The sequence below is a fragment of the Gorilla gorilla genome, chromosome 10 (assembly GCF_029281585.2).
Source record: "Gorilla gorilla gorilla isolate KB3781 chromosome 10, NHGRI_mGorGor1-v2.1_pri, whole genome shotgun sequence".
Taxonomy (NCBI): domain Eukaryota; kingdom Metazoa; phylum Chordata; class Mammalia; order Primates; family Hominidae; genus Gorilla; species Gorilla gorilla.
The window spans coordinates 18894784-18916787 of NC_073234.2; the positions used below are offsets into that span (position 1 = coordinate 18894784).

General features: G+C 55.4%; 1 protein-coding gene and 1 long non-coding RNA gene across 4 annotated transcripts in view; one reads left to right on the forward strand and one right to left on the reverse strand.

The window, feature by feature from the left end:
- TSPAN9 (tetraspanin 9) overlaps window positions 1-22004 on the forward strand; it is a 206737-nt gene that overhangs the window by 180378 nt on the left and 4355 nt on the right. For all 3 annotated transcript variants that reach the window (XM_055359219.2, XM_055359218.2, XM_055359217.2), the window contains 5 exons: window positions 18223-18414; window positions 18794-18868; window positions 20183-20284; window positions 20999-21130; window positions 21538-21621. In XM_055359219.2, the coding sequence (XP_055215194.1) occupies window positions 18223-18414; window positions 18794-18868; window positions 20183-20284; window positions 20999-21130; window positions 21538-21621 (585 nt within the window). The remainder of the gene's footprint in view (window positions 1-18222; window positions 18415-18793; window positions 18869-20182; window positions 20285-20998; window positions 21131-21537; window positions 21622-22004) is intronic.
- LOC129526049 (uncharacterized) lies at window positions 15344-18223 on the reverse strand. Its single transcript, XR_008670637.2, has 2 exons — window positions 16235-18223; window positions 15344-15870 (listed from the first exon to the last, which is right to left on the reverse strand). It is a non-coding gene; the product is annotated as an uncharacterized lncRNA (long non-coding RNA).

Here is a 22004-nt window from a genome sequence, read left to right on the forward strand (position 1 = left end):
GATGGGCCTCGGACCCAGCAGAGGCCTGTGAGTGGGAACCCAGCACGGGGGTGGCGAGGAAGGCAGAGGCCAGGTCTTGTAGGCCATGGGAAGGAATCTGTTCCACATGTGAGCAAAAACCATCGGAGAAATTTGAACAAGGACCATCCTGGCTGCTCTGTGGAGAATGGGTTTGGAAGAGCAAGAAGGGCCGCTGGGAAAACAGAAAATGATAGCAGTGTAGCAGTGGAGGTGGGGAGAGATGGATGAACTGGAGATGGGAGTTGGAGGCAGAGCTGGCAGGCCTCACTGATGGATGAAAGAGTCACTTGGTTCTCTGTAGCTTGAGCAGGAAGATTTCTGCTGAGAACCTAGTACGCGTGAGATGCCTATGAGGCATCCAGGCAGAGATAACAAGGGGGCACGTGGGTGCAGGAGTCTGGAGCTCACAGGCAGGGCTGCCCACTCCGCTTGACGGTAGTCAGATGGGGGTGGCCCCTCAGGGCATTTTACCATCCTTTGTAGTGCTGGACATAGTTTTTGGCATAGTTTGTGCTTAATAAGTGACTATGGAAAGAGCAAGATGATGGCGTGAATGAGTTACCTGGACAAAGCACATTAGCAGTCCCTGTTGTCACATGCCTTGGGGTGGGGATGCAGGTTTGTTCCCAGTGGATGTAACACCATTTCTCTGCCAGTGAAGAATGTGGATGTACTTGGTATTTGTAGGGATGGGGCTTGACCCTTGTGGTTCTTGACAGCAGAAGTGGAACCTTTTCCCCAGGGAACCAGCTGGGGCTACGCAGATCAGGGCGAACCCTCATAGTCCCGTGCAGCTGGGGCTACACAGAACAGGGCGAACCCTCATAGTCCCGTGCAGCTGGGGCTACACAGAACAGGGCGAACCCTCATAGTCCCGTGCTGCTGGGAGCTGGCCTGTGAAAACGTAGTTCAGCTCAGAAAATATCTCTTGGGAGCCTACTCTACGCGAGGCACCATAGGAGATGCAAAATGAGCAAGATCCAGGCCTGCTTTCAAAGAGTTCACTGGGGCAAGTCCAACAGGAGTGAATATCTTCAGGGCAAAATGTGTTCGGTGAGGGAAGTCAGGTGCTCCTGGAATACAGAGTTGGAGGGGCAGGGAGGGCGCAGGCCATGGGCCCTTCATGGAAGTGATAGGCACTGCTGGGTGGTAGAGGGTGGAGGGAGGGGCGTGGCTGGTGGAGGACTCCCAGAGTAGAGGCATCAGCCCCGAAGATAGGGGGTGTGTTCCCAGAGGGATGAGGACCCTAGATTGCAGGTATAGTTGCAAAAGAATATGGAAATGATGAGCCTCTAGGGGCCTTGAAGGAACGCCATGATCAGCCATATCCCTTGGGTTGTAGGAGCCCTCTCGGGTCTGGAAGGTGTGATGTGCTCTGGGCAGAGTGATTGGATTGTGGTGACAGAGAGGAGGTGGGGTGACCAACCCAAAAGCCTACCCTGTGTTCTGGCCAAAGGGATGAGACTGGGAACCAGGTCGGGAGAGTGGAAAGGAAGAGGTGGCTGCAGGAGATTTGCGGGGTTGTGGCCTAAGGATTAGCAGGTGTATGAAATGTGGAGGGTAATAGTGGTGATGGTGATAGTTAACTTGTATGAGTACTGACTCCGCGTTAGGCTGTGTTCTTGTTCTAAGAGCTTTAGAGGTTTTGTCCTATTTAATATTCACAACAGCTTAATATGGTAAGTACCGTATGCATTTTTGGAGGAGATAGCATTATTATCCCCATTTTACAGATGAAGAGTTGGAGTCACTGAGGTCAGCTCACCCAGAATTATATCTGGCAAGGGGTAGAGCTGGGATTCAGAACCTAGGCGCTGGCTCGAGCCTACGCTCTCAACCATGGGCCCCAGGTCCAAGCTGTGACTCCCGGTTGGAAGAATAGATGGAGAACTGCGTCTCCAAAGTAGGGGACACAGGCGGAGAAGCATGTTCAAAAGACTAGGACAGACACTCTGCCTCAGAAGATGTGACTCGGGGCATGCGTGACACACAGGAAGTGGGCCTACTGCCTTTCAGTGCAAGCAGGGAGTTTCGGGCATTTTGTGATTTGAGAAGCAACGTGGGCACCCTGTTCAGGAAACCTTGATTTTCACCCTCATGATGAACTGGGAAAAGAAGCCCTGAGGGGTACCTGCACCTGGTGCAAGAGTAAGACCCTGACCCGTCCTGCATGTCCAGTGTCCACAGTGTTGTGTCCACAGACTGAGGACACTGGGCTTTGTGTGACTGTGAGGGCACCTGACACAGCCTTGCCCTTCCCCCAAGGATGCTCTGGCCTGGGTGGCACTGGCTAAGCATCCCCATTTCAGGGACTTGGTGACCCGCTTTTTGCAGAAGGGGCAGAATCTGCAGGATTACATCGTTGGAGGTTTGCTTTTACAACAGAGGTCAGAGTTTCCTGAACTGAAGCCAGACTCTAGCTCCCCTGAGCAGCTGGTGCCAGGAACCTTAAGGTTCTAGCTCCAAGTAAAATCTGGTTCTTTTTCTCTTGAATAATTTCTACTTCCAGGGATGCAAAGCTGCCAAGTGGATGGCAGTGGCACCGCTCCCTGCTTGTTTGAGGGTGTCTGTTTTGTGGGTACCTGGAGGCAGCACCCTAAATCCCTCCACTTGCAGTGTTATTTCTTTTGGCTCCCGTGCCAGCCTGTATCTCAAAAGTCACTCTTTTGAGAGCTGAAGGGAACGCAGAGCCACAAAGTGCAGGCGTCTGCATTCTGCCGTGCCCTCCTCAGCTCTCTCTGGCTGCTGCTCTTTTTTTTTTTCTGTTGAATAAGCAAAAGCAAGAGCAAATGTATTCCTCGGATCTCATATGAAAATGTGTAGTAATTGTTTCTTTTTGCTATTTTCAATATATTTCTGTTCTGTTCATTGAACTTTGTTCTCGGTGCCTCTTGCCAGCTCACTATTTATCAGATAGGTCATCCCTCCACCCTGCCGTTTGCCCTTTATGAAATGGCATCTTTCCCGCTCCAGGTCTTGGTGGTGGGAATGCTTATCCTTACCGTGTAGGGGTGGGAGGAGCGGAGGGAGGGCCTGCTGGGATCTGACTTAAGAGCCTCCCCCAGCCTGTAATTGGTCAGAGGCCGTGCACAACTCCGCTCGTTCCAGGTGAGTAAAGCGCCTGGACTCAGACGTAATTGATTCTGACTGATATCCAGGTTGGGGTGTAATTAGCAGTCTTGATTTAATGGCATTGTGGCCTGAGACTGCCATCTCCGCCCTTGTATTTAAATGGCCGTTTCCCTCGGCAGGCAGGAAATTGGCATCAGACCTGGACGGTGGGACCCTGAGTAAGTCGCATCTCCGAGCCTCGGTTTCCTTAACCAGGGCCTTTGACCATGATGTCGTCTCACAAGGGGGCGAGCAGTAAATGGCAGCACGTTTCAGGCCCAGCTCACGTGACACTTGGACATCATTTCCGGCCACTCTTAGGGAGGCAGATGTGCTGGGTTCCAGCCTCCTGGCTCTGTGGGCAAGTCACTTAGCCTCGGAGGCCTCCGCCTGCTCACCTGTGAAATGGCCTCATAGCAGTTGCCTTACCTGTGTCATACAGCCAGGGAGAGGACTAAGCAGAAGAACAATCATAGGTTCTTAGGGCTGGAGAGGGCTTTGGATATTATTAGTTTCAACCTTTTGTTTTATAGGTGGGAAAACCAAGGCTCAGAGGAGTGGGTGACACCCGGGATGACCTGGCCCATTGGCAGCACATAGTCAGTGAGCCGTGTTGTTTGGGCTTCATGACATCGCTTCGTCTAAAGGCTTACCTGTCTGTTAGCTCATAAGCATATGCGGAGAGGCGCACCTCTCCATGTGTGGCGGTGGACGGACAGATGGCCCTTCTCCTGCCATATGCTCTGGCCTGTATGAGCAGGAGGGTCTGAAGGAGCTGGTGTAGCAACGCACCGGCCTGGGGAGGAGCTCCTGTTGCTGAGCTGAAAACTTCTTTGCTTCAGCATTCCCACTTCCCTCCGTCACTCGGGCTCCCACAACCCATATATGGCTGTTTATGAAAACCAGGGCCTCTCTGTGCCCAGCGTTGTGCTTGATACTAGGGAATTGTGCAGAGAGGTCTGAAGGGAGGCAGGACAGGCACCCGGCAAAGGTCAGTACTAACAAGGCAGGAGAACGTTCTGGGGCCGATGACGGCCAGTCGAGCCACTGCAGAGTGTTGGGGGGTGAGGGAGGATTGTGAGCCTGGAGGAGGAGGTGGGGCTTCAGCTGGGCCTTGATGGCTCTGGATTGGTCCAAGAACAGTGCAAAGGGAAGAAGAAGGCTTTTTAGGTAGAGGGACATGCCGTGAGCGGTTCTGGAGGTGGAGGCGTGGAAGGTGCATTTTGTGAACCGGGTTTACAATGAAGAGCAAGGAGGTTCTGTGAGAGGAGCATTTTTATTTGCAGAGTTTTTTATCAGATAGTGATTGGGCAGGCAAGTGTCTGAGTGATTTAGGTCACCCAGCAGAGCACTTGGGACCATTACTTTGGCTCAGAGCATTGCTGAGAGCCTGACTGTACCTGTCGCTGTGACACTTGACTCACCCGCCTCGAGGATGTAATGGGGCCAGAGGGAGGCAGGTGACCTCCCAATCCTCCCCCTGTCTGAGAGGCCTGGGTCGATTGGGGCACAGGGGACCCGGGGAAGGGGGTGAGGACCCAGTCTTGCTTTGGATTTGCCTCGGCCCCTTCTGGGTCACAGAACAGCTTCCCGCCCGCCAGCCCGCCTCAACCCGCCTCCTCTGGAGCTGGCTTTCCACTTATCTTAATTTATTGATGAAAACTTGTTTTACGGTCCAGAGCACAGACGGCAGCAGCTCCCTGCCAAAAGAAAGCACGCCTGCAAATCGGGAAAGCAAGCCGCCTCCCGGAGATGGGTGGCTGGGGACCGGCAGGACGGCAGAGGGAGTAGAGCCCATCTGGGCAGACGCTGCTGCAGGCCTGGGTGGACAGGGCTCGGGGAGGCCCAGGAGCAGCCTCTGTGTGCCGGCTGGGGCCGGGGCAGTGGGGGCAGTGGGAGGACCTCCCTGCCTCTCTCCACCACAGGCTCCTGACTCACGGCTGGCCTCCGTAACCTGGGGAAGGATGGCTGCAGGCCATAAATACTAATAATGGCTTTCATTTATAGTTGTGTGCAAGGCGCCATGCTAGGAAGTTTATTTTCACGAACCTCATTTAATCCTGACGACGACCATTAATTCCCATTTAAAACATGAGCACCAGAGAAAAAGTCGTTTTCTGCGGTCCTGCTGGCTGGTAAACGAGGGAACCTGGAACTTTAACCGGGTCTACCTGGACCCAAGGCCAGAGTCAGCCACGGCTGTCTCTAACCCACACGCTCCAGCTCTGGCCATTGTCCTATCTCGCACTGCAGCCACCTCTCCAGCCTGGTGGTGTTGGTCCAGCTGGCCTGGCTATTCCCAGGGTAGGACCCTGTCTCATGATCTTGTGTGTGGTAGAAGCCAGCGCAGTGCTGGGCTCAGGGCAGATGTGTGCAAGGTACCTGCTGAGTAACTAACTGGCTGGAGGATCCCATGGGCAGGTTACTCTTTTCCAAAAAGCAGAAATCCTTTCAGTGGCTTCTGTGCTTTCCTCTGAAACTCCGCATCCTTGTGGGTCAAATAAGGAAATTCTCAACATTCTTGCTCACTACATCAGTCAGTTACAGGCACCGCGTGGAAAAGGGTCCAACTCTAAGGGCTCCAGTGTTTTCACCTGTAAAATGGGCTGCACTCAAGATCGTCATCACCGTTTGCAGAGACACGGTACATGAAAGCGCCCTCTGGAAAACAAATGGCAAAGCATTGTTATTATTTCCATGAGCTCCTGTTTTGTGGAGATACAGGTGCAAAAAGGTCCACTGAGCTGCAAATTTGTTTATTTTGTTCCTCCTTGCTTCCTCTTGGAGAGTGGTGGAGCCAACAGCTTTCACAGCTCTGGCAGAATCAGCAAAGCAGGTAGTTGCCCTCGGCTGGACTGAGCGTCTGTCCGCTGCTCCTGCCTGCTGTGGCCGTGCGCCCCCTCCTTTCCCCACCCCACCACCTGGGCTGTGTGTCTGGGTCCCTCCACTTCTTGGCATGCCTGTGTCACCTCCCCCAACTCAGGTTGGGCTAGAAATTTGTCGAACATGTTTGATAAAATGGAATCTTAGATCTTTCTCAGGTCTGTAGGAGGCAGGTAGAGGTTATAATCACAAGGGTCATAGCAAATTGGGTTAAAATCCCAGCTCTGTCAGCTCCATGTGTGAGCTTAGACAGGATACTCAACCTCCTTGATCCTTTGTAAAGTCAGAGAAAATAATAGTAACTGCCCTGTATGGCATTTGTGGTAAGGGTGGGACTCAGTTCCTGGCGTGTGATACGGGCTCGGTTAATGCCAGCTTTCTCCTCTCCTTGGCTGCCTCCATCCCCACTAGTGTCTTCACCAACACTGCTTTTTCATCCTGTCCTCCTCGGCTACAAGGAGCGCTCCAGGCCCAGAGGCTTGCGTCTGCACACTCTGTCACAGCTAGCCTTCCTTTCTCAGAGTAGGGACGTGTCTGGGTGGCACTCTTTCTGGCTTTCATGGGAAAGATCCAGGCAGATGACCCAGATCCCAGCAGCGGGAGGTGGTGGGTAAGAATGTGGTTTTTGGAGTCAGATGTCCTGGGTTTCTTCACTGAACCTCGCTATGCTTGTGTTCTGTCATCTGTAAAATGGGGAGGACAAAGATGCCACTGGGTTGGGAGAATTAAATGAGGCTATAGAGGCAAAGCACTCAGACTAGCACTGGTGCATGATCGGCACTTGTCCACAGCCACAGAACATGAGGAGGAAGGGCAGGGAAGGCGGGCCGTGGGCACTGGGAGCAGGTGCAGCTGCACCACGAAGAGCTCCGTGACCTGGGACATGTTTGTCTGGGGAAACTGTGGACAGGCCAGCAGCTTTCAATGGAGTAACCTGAATTGCCATGCACATGTTGCAAACAGGATGGGTCACAGCCTCCTGTGTGACCAGGAGAGCCCTGAAGTGGGCACAGTCTGGCACGGGGCAGGGAGGGATCTCAGGTTGTCACTTAAGTTGGTGCTGAGACCATCTCTGGCAGAGAGACCTGCGCTGAGCCATCCCGTGTCCCCCATGAAGCATGTCAGAAATGCCAAAATGCTGGTGTGGGTGGACGCGGCTCCCGGCTGGCAGTATAAATAATCAGGCTGTGGGCACAGGATCCCCAGGGAGAAGATGCTCCACGTGTGGGCCCTGTCAAAGGGCTAGAGCTGGAGAGTGTATGGGTGACTGTGTTGGGGCCAGAGGTGGACCTGGTTGTCAGGCAGTCTTTCCTGATGCCTATTTGTGTAATTATGGTGTTACTTGCTGAGCTAGAGCCATGGAAGATCACCCTCATTACATTATTGAAAGGGCCTCCGACCTGCCATGGGTGGAGCCGAGGCAGCTGTGCCGAACGAGAGGCACCCAGTCATGAAGTCTTCACTGTGTGACTTTTCTTCACCTCTGGGGGCACCTCCTTTCCCAAAACAGGGAGAATGGTGCCCCCAGCCCCTTTGCCATCCTGAAGAATGAGTTACAGTCTCCTAGATGATTGGAGCTCTTTGCCAGAAAGATGGTATCCTTGTCCTGTTCTCCCTGCATTTTCCAAGGAGTTTGAGTAATAACACCTTGTACAGCATTTATATTCTGAGGAACACAAAGTGCTCGGCAGGCAGAACCCTGTTCATCCCCACGGTGTCCCTGAGTGCTGGGGAGGTGCTCTTCTGTCTCTGGTTTATCAGAGAAACGTCTCAGAAAGGTTAAGTGGCTTGCCAGAGCTGCACTGCACCTCCTGCTCCCCTGGGCTCCAAGTCCTGAGGTCTGGGCTGCCCATGGTTCTGCCTTCTCTGGGAAGCCCAGGTAGCTGCCAGTTACATTGCCATCCTTGAAGGTTGGTTTCTTAAGCCTATCTTGCCTCTCACAGCAGCCCTGGCTTCACAATTACTGTGTGCTTTGATGCTGTCAGAAATGCCTTTCTCCCCAGAAGCACAAAACAAAACAAATGCAGGAAGGAAAAAATATGCTGGTGGTTAGAAAATCCTTTCTCAGACCCCTCTGACAAGCTATTCTGAGTTCTTGGTGCCTTCCCTTCCACTTTACAGTGACCTTGGGAGTTGAGACAGTGCCGTGTGCCGGGGCCTCAGGCTGCCTCCTCGTGGTTCCTCCCTGGGCAGCCGTGGCTCTGGGCATGCAGGTCATGAGAGCCACCTGACCATCCCCCACTCCTGCCCAACGTAGAGTGCCCACCCTGCACATCATGCAGTGTTACTGGGTGCGGGCGGCCTGAGGCTCCACGCTGCCTTCTGTCCAGTGCTGACAAGTTCCAGAGTTTGGGGAAAAGGCATGTCCAAGGGTCCTCCTCACCCCCTACTCTCCCAGCAAAGGGCAGTCCCTTCCACCAGCTCAGGGAAGCAAAGCCTCCAGTGGAGGCCGTGACTGGTTTGTCAGCCTCCCTCTTGGGAGTTTCTTCCCCATGCCTGTTCCGTAGGTGCTGCAGCCTGCCCTCTGTGCGTTCCTGCAGCCTGCCCTCTGTGTGTTCCTGCAGCCTGCCCTCTGTGCGTTCCCGCAGCCTGCCCTCTGTGTGTTCCTGCAGCCTGCCCTCTCTGTGTTCCTGCAGCCTGCCCTCTGTGCGTTCCTGCAGCCTGCCCTCTGTGCATTCCTGCAGCCTGCCCTCTCTGTGTTCCTGCAGCCTGCCCTCTCTGTGTTCCTGCAGCCTGCCCTCTGTGCGTTCCTGCAGCCTGCCCTCTGTGCGTTCCTGCAGCCTGCCCTCTCTGTGTTCCTGCAGCCTGCCCTCTGTGCGTTCCTGCAGCCTGCCCTCTGTGCGTTCCTGCAGCCTGCCCTCTCTGTGTTCCTGCAGCCTGCCCTCTCTATGTTCTTGCAGCCTGCCCTCTGTGTGTTCCTGCAGCCTGCCCTCTCTGTGTTCCTGCAGCCTGCCCTCCATGCGTTTCTGCAGCTTGCCCTCTCTGTGTTCCTGCAGCCTGCCCTCTCTGTGTTCCTGCAGCCTGCCCTCTGTGCGTTCCTGCAGCCTGCCCTCTGTGTGTTCCTGCAGCTTGCCCTCTCTGTGTTCCTGCAGCTTGCCCTCTCTGTGTTCCTGCAACCTGCCCTCCGTGCGTTCCTGCAGCCTGCCCTCTCTGTGTTCCTGCAGCCTGCCCTCTGTGCGTTCCTGCAGCCTGCCCTCTGTGCATTCCTGCAGCCTGCCCTCTGTGTGTTCCTGCAGCCTGCCCTCTCTGTGTTCCTGCAGCCTGCCCTCTGTGTGTTCCTGCAGCCTGCCCTCTCTGTGTTCCTGCAGCTTGCCCTCTCTGTGTTCCTGCAGCCTGCCCTCCATGCGTTTCTGCAGCCTGCCTTCTCTGTGTTCCTGCAACCTGCCCTCTGTGCATTCCTGCGTAGGGATGGGAGACAGCTGTGCCCTCTTGCTCACTTGATCTGCCCAGGGTCTGCAGCAGAGGCTTGCAGTCTAGGGGCCACATCCTTCCATGCCCAAAGTGAGCAGGAGCTGCACGGGCTGGTAGGAGCTTGGGATCGCTGAGTCACAAGCGCTCCCTGTGTGGCCCTTTTTCGCTGCACCCACCCGCACCCCCCCGCACCCCCTCTCGTGGCTGCACTGTGCATCCTCTGTCTGGGAAGAGCCCTGGCCCCACTGCCCAGGCCCAGGATGGGCTTGATTGGGAAGAAGATGTGGTTCTGCCCCGCGTGCGCAGCCTGTCCTGGTAGGGCTGCAGCGGCAGCGGGAATCGATGTTTATGGACTGGTGAATGATCACTCCTCCTCTACAAGGCTGGCAGGTGCTCGCTATTATCTGCTGCTCTTTGGCATCCCGGCCACACGTCATTTTGTGGTCCTTCTGAGGGCTGTTCCTCGGACTTTGTTCCTTCTGACAGCTTCGGCCCTACACCGGGCCCCCTAGGAGGTTCTGAACATGCCTCTACCTTCTTTTCCAGTTCCCCATGGAGGAAGAAGGCCTGTGGGTCAGTTTGAGAAGTAGAAAGATGCTGGCACCCGAGAAAGTGGACTTGAGGCCTGCTGTCAGGTGGCCTGGGGATGGGGTATAGATGGAGGTGCGGGAGGTGACCTGCATTGCCCTGTAGCCTTTCTCCCAGAAAGAGGCATAGCTTATAATGGGGTGTGTTGGGACAGCACATGGTAGATGCCCCCATCCCTCCCCGTCTCTGGTCCTTGCTATCTAGTCATCGCTGTGTTGGGGACTGGGCCATCTCTCACCCATGCCTTCATCTTTGAAGCCTGGAACAGACTCAGGTTCTCCCTGCTCCCAGGGCTATACCAACCTAGAGTCTCACAGATGCCTTGGTTGGAGCAAGCCCCCAGGCAGGGCAGGTGCCCCCCATACTGAGGCTAGGCCAGGAAGCCCAAACAGATGGGTAGCACTTCAACAGGGCCAACCCTGCTCCCAGCTAGGGGCCAGAGGACACCAAGCCCTTTGTGGAACTGGGGGCCAGGACTGCTGGTGACTGGGCATTTATCCCACCACGCAGGGCCCTGACACCCCTGGAGGGGGGTAGGGGCTGTCCCCAAAGTCTCGGATAGAATCTCCTTCATCGTGGACTCTTCCACCCCAATATGCACTTCGGGGTTTTAGATTGCAAGAGGTGTAGGTATTGTAACAGGACTCAGTCTCAACTGCTAGGGGTTTTGGTCAATTGGGGAAGGGTTACAAAGTTGGCTGGAGAGAATTGACACTCTTGAAACATAATTCAGGAGCTTTATAACTGCAGAGGCTTGCAGCCCCCAAACACGATGCCCCTTAAGTTTGGCCATGGGTAGACATTCTCTCTTAGAACTGTCTCACATGGAGAATAACCCCATTCTGGTATAATCAAAATGTAACTGGGTTGTAGATATGCAAATGCTTTATGTAATGTTTATTTGGAGGAAAATTAGGCACAAAAATATGGGTGTCATCTCCCTGACACCTATGTAGGTGAGATTAGGGGCTGCAAAGTGAAGGTGTGAAGGTGAATTGGAGGCTTTGAGAGAAAGTGTGGGGTCCAACAGTAATGACCAAGGAATCATGCCATCTGGCTTGAAGTTATGCACCAGCTCAGCGTGAGACTAAACTGTGCTATGGCTGCCACTCAAGCCAGTGGGGTCCTAGGCTGAATTACTAGAAGTATAGAGCTCAGAACGTAGGAGGGGAAGAGCTGGTCCTACCATAGCTGGAGCCTAACTTTCAGTTTGAGACAGGCCTGTTTTACTTGTTCTTAGTGGGCTTCTTGGACAAAACTAGGATTGATGCATGTTAGCCACAGGGAAGTAGATTCTCGCATTAATAAGAATTCATGACTGATTAGAGGTATGCAAAAAAAAAAAAAAAAAAAGAATGGAGTGCGTTGTGGGATGGTGAGCATTCAGACCCTGGGAGACGCGTGTGGCTGCATCCCACTCCATGGTTCCAAGGTGCTGTGGTCCTCCTACCTGCTGGGTGACTTCGGCAAAGATGTGTCTGTGACTTTGTCCCTTCATTTCTCTCCATGCAGAATTGGAGGCATCGTCTGCTCTCTTGCCTTCCCTGCCCCTCCTGCCTCTCCCTTTATGGCTGTGAGAATGAATGAGCTGCGGGGGCCCTTGGAGGCAAGGGGTGTCTGAAATACAAAGCAGCGGCTGCGCTCCTGGCACCGATGTATTGTCTCTGCTCCCCATGATGAAGTTCTTGGCAGGTCGGCTTCTTCCAGAGCCAGGCAGGTTCATTACTAGCCAGCATGTCAGGCTGTGAAATTAAAGCTGTTTTGTTTTTTTTCTTTTTTTAAAATTCTCCACATCCACTAATTTATTAAATGCCATTAAATGTTGGGCCTGGCCTTGGCTCATAGAAACATTAGGGAGCACTGAGTCGTAGCATTTGAAAATTTCCTGCAAGCAAAAAGTGGATGAGGGTGTCAGGGGGGCCAGGTTGGGGGCCACCAGTGACATCTGATGCCAGGAGCCCAGGTGCCTTGTGGGGCTCTGCAGACACATGAGGCAGTGGGGATTAAAATAGGGCAGCAGAGGTGTGAGCAACCCGAGGGCACTGGGGGTTCCAGGAGTGGGGAAGACGGGGTGAACAGGAGGCTGCTTTTTCAGGAGGATTTGCATGTCTGGGTCTGGTCCTGTTCCCCAGCTATGGCCTGCTCAGGCCCCTCCGTCCATCCCCATCATTCATTCATTTATTCATTCCTCCAGCAAATATTTATCTAGTAATCCAGGCATGTTCTGGGCCCTACAATGGAAGAAAAATGGATAAGACACAAACCTGGGTCCTGGAAGTGCATGTGTGTGTTTTTTTTTTCCCCAAAGTGCTGGGATTACAGGCGTGAGCCGCTGCGCCCGGCCGTGTGTGTGTTTTTAGTGAGGGTAGGCAGCAAGTCTACACAGAAGCCTGCGAGGTCCTAGATGTGTCCTCTGCTATGGGCCCGGCGCTGGCAGAGGAGTCATCCCTGGGGAGGGGGCACTCCCACCAGTGGGAGACCGATGGGACCCATGAGATATGGGCAGTGGCTGCCCCTGGGATCTAAGCAGCATGGAAGTGGGTGGAGAAGCTCAAGACGGGGAAGCCTGAAGGGGGAATTGTGTCCCTCACCCCCAGAGAAATAGGATGCCTGCGTGAAACATACGTAACGTGGCAGAAGCCTGTATTTAAACCACAGTCAGCATGGTTCACACTGAAGACAAGGAAGACACCGTGGGGATATTAGCTAACTACAAGACTTAACAAATGAGGTGAGGCTGGAGTGTGGGCTCACTGTATGGCCATAGCCTGACTGGGCCTCAGTTTACCTGCTGCACGTATTGTGGATGGGCCCCTGGTGACAAAGAAGATCCTGATACAGCCTGATGACTTGAGGCTTTTCTCTGTGCTGGGGGCCTGCACCCTTTCCCTCCTCCGGAGTCAGGGCACGGCCCAGACCAGATTGCCCTGTGGGATTTGAAGGCATTGCCAGCCCTGCTCTAGGCTCTGCGGATTTAACCACAAAAACAACAGACCCAAATCCTGGCCCTCAAGGAGGCCATTGGCAAATGTAAGGATGGGACTCGTCTTCTCAAATTTGGATGTGGATTTGTTTGTAGCCCTGATTTGAAGTTATTTTGAAATGCCTTCGGTTGGGGAAGGGGCAGGGGAGGCTTGGTACTCAGGCTGGCCCCTGGACCTGCTCCTGCTCTAGGGAGGGCATCAATCAGGCCTGGACCACACCAGGAGTGGCTGGTGACCTTCTGCGGGTTGGTGCTAGCATTGCCTGGGGCCCAATCCCCTGAGTCACCCTGCCTCACCCCAGATTGTCCCATCGTGGGCTAGATTATAGCTCAGTCATCTCAGCTGAGACAAACCCCTGGTTTTGGAAGGGAATTTTCCCAAATGCCACCAGCTAAGCTCTCCGGCCCTGAGCTTTGGCTCTGCCACCACAGACAGGCCTTGCCTCCTTCCTGTGCTGTGTGCTGGGCTCCCTCCACCAGAGGCGGCTCCCCTGCCCTGCACCTCCCTCTCCTGCTCCTGCCGCACCCTCTCCCTGCCCGCTGCACTGGCTTCAGAGGTCAGCTTCCTGACTTCCCGCCCTCCTGCCTGTGTGGGGCAGGCCTGGCTCACCAAGACTTCATGGCCAACCTGTCTCTGCCATCAGCTCCTTCCTCCTGCCCTTGCTCCCTCCCCGATCTCAGCCTCGGCTCTCCCCAGCTCACCAGCTGGCATCTTTGGGCATATCGCTGTCATTGGCTCTCCCTTCCCCACCGCTGGAGGGAACACATCAGATTCTTTCTCCAATGGCTGTTCTCAAGATGTTGGCAGCCCAAGGGTGGGTGCCTGGCGTGGGGGGATAGGGTGGGGGGCGGGGTTTCTCAAACTATTGACAATTGGGGCCAGACAGTTCTTGACTGTGTGGGCTGTCCTGTGCGTTGCAGGGTGTTTAGCAGCATCCCTGGCCTCTACTCACCAGATGCCAGGAGCAGCCCCTCCCGTTGTGGCAACCAAAAACGTCCCCAGACATGCCACATGTTCCCTGGGGAGCAGAATTGCTCCTGATTGGGAACCACTGGGCTGAGGGCTGAGAGCACCATGTCTCAGACTCGGCTAAGACTGCGCCAGAGGGACCTGAGAAATGATCTCATCCAAATCCCAAGTTTTAAAGGAAATTGGGCCTCTGAGAGCTAAAGAATCTTAAGGTCACACCAGGGAGCAGCATGATGAGAGAGGCATTTTAGGAAAAGAATCAGGCAGCTCTATGCAGGCTGGGCTGGAAACTAGAGGCCAGGGGCAGGGAGGGCAGTGGGGGCTGTGATCTGGACATGGGACCTGTGGCGAAGGCCCAGTCTTGGTGCCTGTCCCCTGTCAGTCGGAGGTCCCCTGGGAGCAGGTAGTGAAGGCTTCTGCACCAAATGCCAGAAACCAAGGTTTTGTCCCAGCCCAGCAGTGTGACTGGGGACTTCCTTGTCCCCCCGCTTAGCTTCCTGGAAAATCAAGGCGTGACCTTTGTGTTTTCTTCTTGCCGGGAGGCTCTGTTAGTGTTGGGCCATCGGAAGATGGGAGCAGAGGGCTCATCTCAGCAGGAGCCCCTTGAGGATGGGAGCGTGGCAGTGGGGATGTGCGTGGCACCCGCTGTACTGCACAGGCCTCCTCACTGGGCAGACGTGCACCATGGGTGGAGTTGTGCCAGGCGGGAGCTGTGATGGAGGCAGGAACAGGTTTGAGGGCTTGGAGAGGAAGCCTTCCAGTCCAGACTGCGCCCCCATAGGGTAGGCCGCAGATCTTTCCTGGGGGCCTGGAGGACTTTGGACAGGAAATGGGAAAGGAAGCAGATTTGGGGACAGGGCACCAGCTGTGTTCCCTGAGAGGTAGAAGGCTCCCAGGTGGGTCTGGCAAGACCAAATCAAAGGATGTGGAGTGTGAAGTCAGAGAACCAGTTTGAAGAGAGGTGACCAGGTCCCGGAGTTTCTGACCTAAGAGGTTTTCCTAGGTAGAGGTACCTGAGCATCCCAGCACTTCCCCCAGGAGGGAAGTGGAGAGAGGGCTCGGAAGGGCCCCCCCCCCCCCCTTGCAGGTACACCCACATTGGGAAACCGCTTCAGGAGAAGGCTGTGCTTTGAGAACTTTTCCAGGCCCGAGAAGGATCCAGGCTCTGAGCTCTGGGGTCCTGCGTGTCTCCAGCTGCAGTGTGTGGGGGCGCCCTGCAGCTCCCCTGCAGCGAGTACCTGCGGCAGCGGGGTTTCCGCGTACTCATTCCAGGGTCTGGCTTTTAGAGCCATAAATCTTCAGCATGAAGATCGTAAATTCTCCATGGTATGATTAATGAAAGAAAAATTGAGACGGCAGCATAGAAACTGACCAGATTGAAGAAAAGTCAGAGTGAGTATTTGGATGAAAGTTTCAGCCATCACCGGCGAACCCAGAGCTTCTGAACCAGCCTGGAGCGCCACCTAGTGGCCGTAGGCGGGGCTAGCCCCGTTCCCCGGCGAAGCTTTGTGATGGCCCAGCTGGGCGATGCTGTGTGTCTCAGTGTGCCCATTCCTTGGGAGCCCTGACCTGGTTCCATGTGGGGCTGCGCCAGGGGACAGGAGGCACAGGCCCACTCTCCACAGTGTGAAGGACCCAGGCAGCTGCTGGACGTAAATCATTCGGACCCCCCTGCAGCTCCTTGCACTGTCTCTTGGTTAGTAATACGTGGCGGTGTCTGTTCCTACCTTTTTCTTCATGCACACCTTTCTGGTTCCCCATTTATCAAAATCCTACTCATTCTTCAAAGCCCAGCAAGGCCTGTCAATGCCACCTTCAACACATCTCAAATTGGACCATTTCTCACCGCTCCTCCGTAGCCTCCTGGTATGAGTCGTCCCCAGCTCTCAAGCTGGTCTGGCTTCTGGGAAGAAAGAGAGGCTCGCAATTAGGCAGGGTAGGGATGCCCACGGGAAGGTGAGGGGAGGGGACAGACGCCTCCCTGAGGAAGGGCATCTCCTTCTTATTCCTCCACAAACCCAAGCCTAATCACAGCAGCCTCCCAGTTGCTCTCCTGGCCTCCCTCGGGCCCTCCCGCGGTCGCTTCTCCAAACAGCAGCCAGAGTGATCTGCTGAAAACCTCAGTGAGATCATGTCACTCTCCAGCTCTGGGGCCTTCCCGTCACACTGAGGACACTCGCACGTTTCCTTTACCTGCGAGGTCCCAGCTGGCCTGGCCCCCGGCCACCCCGCCTGCTTTGTCTCCTACCACGTGTCACCTCACTCACTGTTGTAGCACACGGCCAGCGTGCTCCTCCTTGGCTGGCCAGGCTCCTTCCCACTCCGGGGCTTTTGCACCTGCTGTTCTGTCTGTCTGGAACGTTCTTTCCCCAGATAGTTATGTTGCTCCCTCCCCCTGTTTATTTGGGTTTTTGCTTAAACACCACCTCTTCCAAGACACCTTCGCTGCCCGCGCCCTCCCCGGTTATTTTCTGGCTCTTTACATTGCCTTATTTTTCTTCGTGGCGCATGTCAGCAACTGAAGTTACGTCATTTGTTGCTTACAGAAGGTCAGTGTCTCCTGTAAGAATCTACTCTTTGTGAAGGCAGGGTCTTTGCCAGTGAGGTGTACCACTGTCTCCCCAGCTCGGAGAACAGGGCCTGGCACTGAATACGCAGGTGTTCACTTGGGTTTGTGGAGGAATAAGCGAAGGAGATGCCCTTCCTCAGGGAGGCGTCTGTCCCCTCCCCTCACCTTCCCGTGGGCATCCCTACCCTGCCTAATTGCGGGTTGCCCTGTCTCAGCCCTGAGCCTCTGTTTCTTCCCATGAGCCTGAGCAGCTTGAGAGCAGGGGCTGGGCTGATTCCTGGAGTCAGCATAGTCCGCACAGGCCCTGGCACAGAACAGCTGCCCGGGAAGTGCCTTTCCAGCAAGCAGTGCCTGGAGCTGGCCACCCATTTCACATAGCTTATTCCAATCTAATTCTCACAGCAGTCCAATAGGAAGGGGATGATATTCTCACTCTGCATACGAGAGGTTTGCAAGCTCACACCACCAGGATAAGCTGGAGCCAGGAGTCCTGTTTGGGTCTGTGACTCCCAAGCCCTTACCACCTGCACTTTCACCTGGCATGGAGTGTTCTCATCCTCCATCTGCCCCTAGTCCGCCCACCCTTTAGGGACTGCCTCCTTCAACTGGCTTCCGTGACTGCGACAGTGATTGCCTCCTCTGAGCGCCCGTAGCGTTGACTGGGCACCAGTCCATCCCACCTGGGAGTGGTAGATTTTGCACTTTGATTGCTCCCATCCAGCCAGAACAGAGGCCCCTGTAAAACAGGTCTTTAAAGTGGTTGTAGCTTTTCTGGCATGGCACACTGCATGCTGTAGGCACTCAGTAAATACTGTTTCACTGATTGATTGGCTCCTCAGACTCAGCACACTTCCCATGAGCTGGCGGAGGGAGTCGGGGAGTGCCAGCTATATCGAGCATAAAATAAGGCAGATGTGGAGATTTGCAGCCGGTGAAATGGAAGCTTCCCCAGGTGGAGCTGGTGGCGCCGGCAGCCCCAGGGTGCTGTTGGGGAGAGTTGCTTTTCGGTTTTGGGGCCGATCATGCCAGAGGCCAGCTTATTGGATGGGTGGTGAAGGCAGCCATGGACTCCCACGTTCCGCACACTGGCCAGGCCCCCAGCCAGCCGATGACTGCCTCCTTTCTCCATCTGTGGGAAATTGTTCTTCAGACTCCAGTGGACAAATGGCCCTTTGGGTCAGAGTAACAGGACACAGTCGCTGGAAGTTCTGGCTCCAAGAAACCTGACTCCGAGGGTCCCTTCCCACCTCCAGAGATGAAGTCTTTCTTGCTTTTCCTGACCCAGTTCTCCCCTCTCACCAGGCCTCCGTCTTGGACACTGGGGCCTCTTCTCTATCACGCAGAGTAACCTAACCGCTCACATGTGTCCAGTACCTTCCATGTATTTGTTACGCACTTTTGCCTCTGTGTGGTTTAATCCATCCTCAGAATGACCTGGGAGGCTCTTGAAACTGGCACAGTCTCCGTTGTCACATGGGGAGACTGAGGCACGGAGAGGCTAGGGGACCGTCTGGGTCACACAGCCGACATGCTTCGGGTCTGCAGCCCGATGGTAGTCCCGTTCTCACCTTGTCGGTTCTCACTTTGTCTGTGTCTCAGAGCATGGGGTGGGGACCTGCAGTGTTCCCAGGTCCATTGACGAGTGTGAGAGCAGCGCCAGGCTAATGGGCTTTCCTTCCTTTCCAGCTCTGTGGCTGTGGGCTGCTGGGAGTGGGCATCTGGCTCTCCGTGTCCCAAGGCAACTTTGCCACCTTCTCCCCCAGCTTCCCTTCGTTGTCTGCAGCCAACCTGGTCATCGCCATAGGCACCATTGTCATGGTGACGGGCTTCCTCGGCTGCCTGGGGGCCATCAAGGAAAACAAGTGCCTCCTCCTCAGCGTAAGTTCTGTCCAAATCCCCAGCCCCTCCAACTCCTGATCTCCTTGCACTTGGACCCCTGGGACAGGCAAGACCTGGAATATTAGCCACCTGGGTGTCCAACCTGAGCCCAGGGAAACTACTTCTAGAACGTTCTAGGCTTGACCACACCCCTCCTCCTCATGATTGGTTATGCCTACCCCTAGTTGTCCCTCCCACTCCCTGATTAGTCAGCTCCTTTATGTCCCTGTCCTAGCTATCTGGGTTTCCTCAGGAGGAGCTGGCTTCTCCCAGACCTGGGAAGCCCCACCTAGGCGCCACCTGTCCCTGCCTTCCACACTCTCCTTGTCCTCAGCCCTGCCCATTACCACCTACCCATGCCTGGCCCTTTCCTTTCCAGTTTTTCATCGTCCTGTTGGTCATCCTCCTAGCAGAGCTGATCTTACTCATCCTCTTCTTTGTCTACATGGACAAGGTAAGCCTTACCAGATGGGAGGGGGCATATGGAATGTCACTGCCCTTAGAGTTGGGCCAAGCAGGCCAGGGTCCCTTCCCTGGCCAGAGGAAGAGTGCTGGCAAGCAGCACCTGTGCAGAAAGGAAGATGGAACCAAGGGTTGGGAAAGCTACCAAGGAAAGAGCAGATGGAAGGTTTTGATGGGGGCAGCATGGGGCAGGCAAATTTGGAGGATGGGAGAGTTGACTTTGTATAGTCCCAGGGAGTGGAATCCTCTGCATGACCAGAGATGGCAGTGGGCTGCCTCTGGCGCTAGTGAGCTCCCTCTCACTGGAAGGAGTTAAGCTACTTGGAGAAGGGATTCAGACCTCATCAGGTGGTCGGGCTGGGTGATTTGAGAGCAAACCATGAGAAACAAGGAGGAACTCTCTGGGCGATGCTGGCTGAGCAGGATTGACGGCACAGGGAAGCTGTTTTCTGCACTAGAGCCCTTGAGGACGGGCGCTGCTCCTGGGTTCAGGAGGATGGTGGGTGACCCCCGGTAACCTCGCCAGGCTGGGCAGTTCGCAGTCAAGAGCGAGGTTGGCCGGGATTTCAGTCTCTTGGGGCGTGGCAGGCCCTTTGGTACCGTGCACTCCAGAACTGTTTAAGGAGCAGTTCTTGAAATAGCTGCCTGAGCCACACTGAAAGTTAGAGACATCGTTAGGATGAGAAAGAATAATCTTTTAGTTTTGCACTCGTGAAAGGGAAGAAAGAATAATGTTGAAAGATTTCTCTGTGCCAGCCCTGTTCTTGGCCCTTTTATGAGAATTGTTTTCCTTCATTCTAACAACAGCGCCATGAGTAGATGCTGCTGTTCAACATCAGGTAGAACAGCGGTGAGGGGGGTGAAGGTCACATGACCTGTCTTCCTCCCTCTAGTTCCCAGGGTGTGTTTTGAGGGGGGCAGTCTGTGGGGAAGCTGTGTAGTGGGGGGCAGGGGTGGCAGAGTGGCCTGTGTGCGTGGCTGGTCCTGGGATGGGGTAGTGGAGGCACGTGGTGTGTTTTTTTGCCTCTGGGTGTTACAGCCCTGGCCCTGAGTTTAGCTCTGCCGGGAGGCGGTGGGTGCACCAGGGCCTGCTGTATTCTGAAGCTGGGAGTGTGTGCCTACCCCCTCACCTCTGTTGGGCCAGCAGAGGCCCCCACCCCAGTGGGCAGGGCCTTCCAGACCAGCTGCCTCCCCTGCCTTCCTCACTCCTCATCTGTCACCCACCATCCTGGGTGACCTGAGGTGGGCTGGAGAGACGAGCTGCGTCCTGGTCCCAACCGTCTCACTGTGTCCCTCCGCCTGGCAGGTGAACGAGAACGCCAAGAAGGACCTGAAGGAAGGCCTGCTGCTGTACCACACCGAGAACAACGTGGGGCTGAAGAACGCCTGGAACATCATCCAGGCTGAGGTGCGGGCTGGGCCGCCCTGGTGGGGCCAGGCAGGGAGGAGGGGTGGCGGCCGGTACTTCTAGCTGCCTTCCCGGGTGACCTGGCCGGGCAGCTGTGCTTTCTGGATTTTAGCCGGCAGTGGGGTGGTACCCATGGGGGCATTTGCCTGAACTGCTGAGTCAGATGTGATACAGCAAGGTGCAGCCAGGGAGGGATGAGGATACAGGAGGGGCAGGCCTGAGAGAGCTGTGGCTGAGCTTTGGGATGAATGACTGAATTTATTTTGGCAACAGATTTGCCTCCATGATGGGGCTTGGCTTAGGTGAGGAGGCCCTGGCTCTAGGAGGAAAACAAGTCCATAGTCCCAGATGCTCCCATTTTAAGCCCTGGGGAGGAGCTGGCAGGGGGTTGAGTGGCAGTCAGCTTGGGACGGTTTACAGAAAGAGCAGAGGTGCTGGTGGGCAAGCACAGGGCTGAGCCCAGGGGCCCAGCCCGAGGGGTGGGCTGCATTGCCCTCTCCCGCTCTGGTCTCCAGGAAGGAGCGCTCACTCACTTCTCCAGTGGGCCCGGCTGAAGCCCAAAGAAGGGACAAGAAGCAAGCCCTTTGTCTCCTCCCTTAACTGCAGGGTGGCCACTTTTGCGGGGACTGGGGTTGGCCTGGGCAGGGGAAGGCCCTGGGGAGGAAGGGGCGGGCCATGGCATGTCTGACCGCCCCTTCCATTCCTGCCGGCCAGATGCGATGCTGTGGTGTCACTGACTACACAGACTGGTACCCAGTGCTGGGGGAGAACACGGTTCCCGACCGCTGCTGCATGGAGAACTCCCAGGGCTGCGGGCGCAACGCCACCACGCCTTTGTGGAGAACGGTGAGGCTGGGGATGGACCGCTTGGGTCCAAGAGCCCGTGTGTGGATGCCCCGGCATGGGGAGCCCTATAGGGGAGGCTGGGCCCGGGACACTAAGAGGTTGGCTGAATGTGGCGTGGGGCGGGGGCTCACAAAAATAAAGCCAAAAGACAGGTGGAAAATGGGGGGTGGGGCTGGACCCACAGTTGGGAGAGTCAGAGGGTGAGGGGTTGAATGGGGTCTGAGGCTCTGCAGCTGGCCTTGTGGGTGGGGTGGAGGCTGCGCCAAGGGAGGGGCACAGGGCTGAGGCCAGGGAGGGCTGGGAGGTAAGAGCGAGGACGAGGTGGAAGGAGAGAGTGAGGTGGGGGCTGGGCTGCAGGGAGCGCATGCTTGGGCTGGGACCCTAACCTCGTGGGCCTCGCTCCCCAGGGCTGCTATGAAAAGGTGAAGATGTGGTTCGATGACAATAAGCACGTGCTGGGCACGGTGGGGATGTGCATCCTCATCATGCAGGTAAGAGGGGCGTCCCCAGCAGCCTCGCCCACCCTGCTGGCCTCAGCCGCAGAGGGAAGGAAGCACAGAGAAGTGAAAGCAGTGTTGGTACATGGCGGAGGGTCTGGAATTCATCACAGCTTTTCAAGCTTAGCAGCTGTGCCTGCCACCGTTTCCGCAGAGCTCTGATGTGAGAGCACGTGTCTACTCAGCACTGAGAGTGGTACTCAGGGCTGCCTGTGGCCAGGCCCAGGCTGGGATATTGAAGCTGGAGTCAACCCCCATGGGTTCCCCCAGTTCTGCCCAAACCTTGAGCTCAGAGAGCCGTGCAAGACATACACGGTGTCCTCCGGTCACCATCTTTACAGCCTGTGCACATGGCACACCATCTGTGGTGGCCGTGA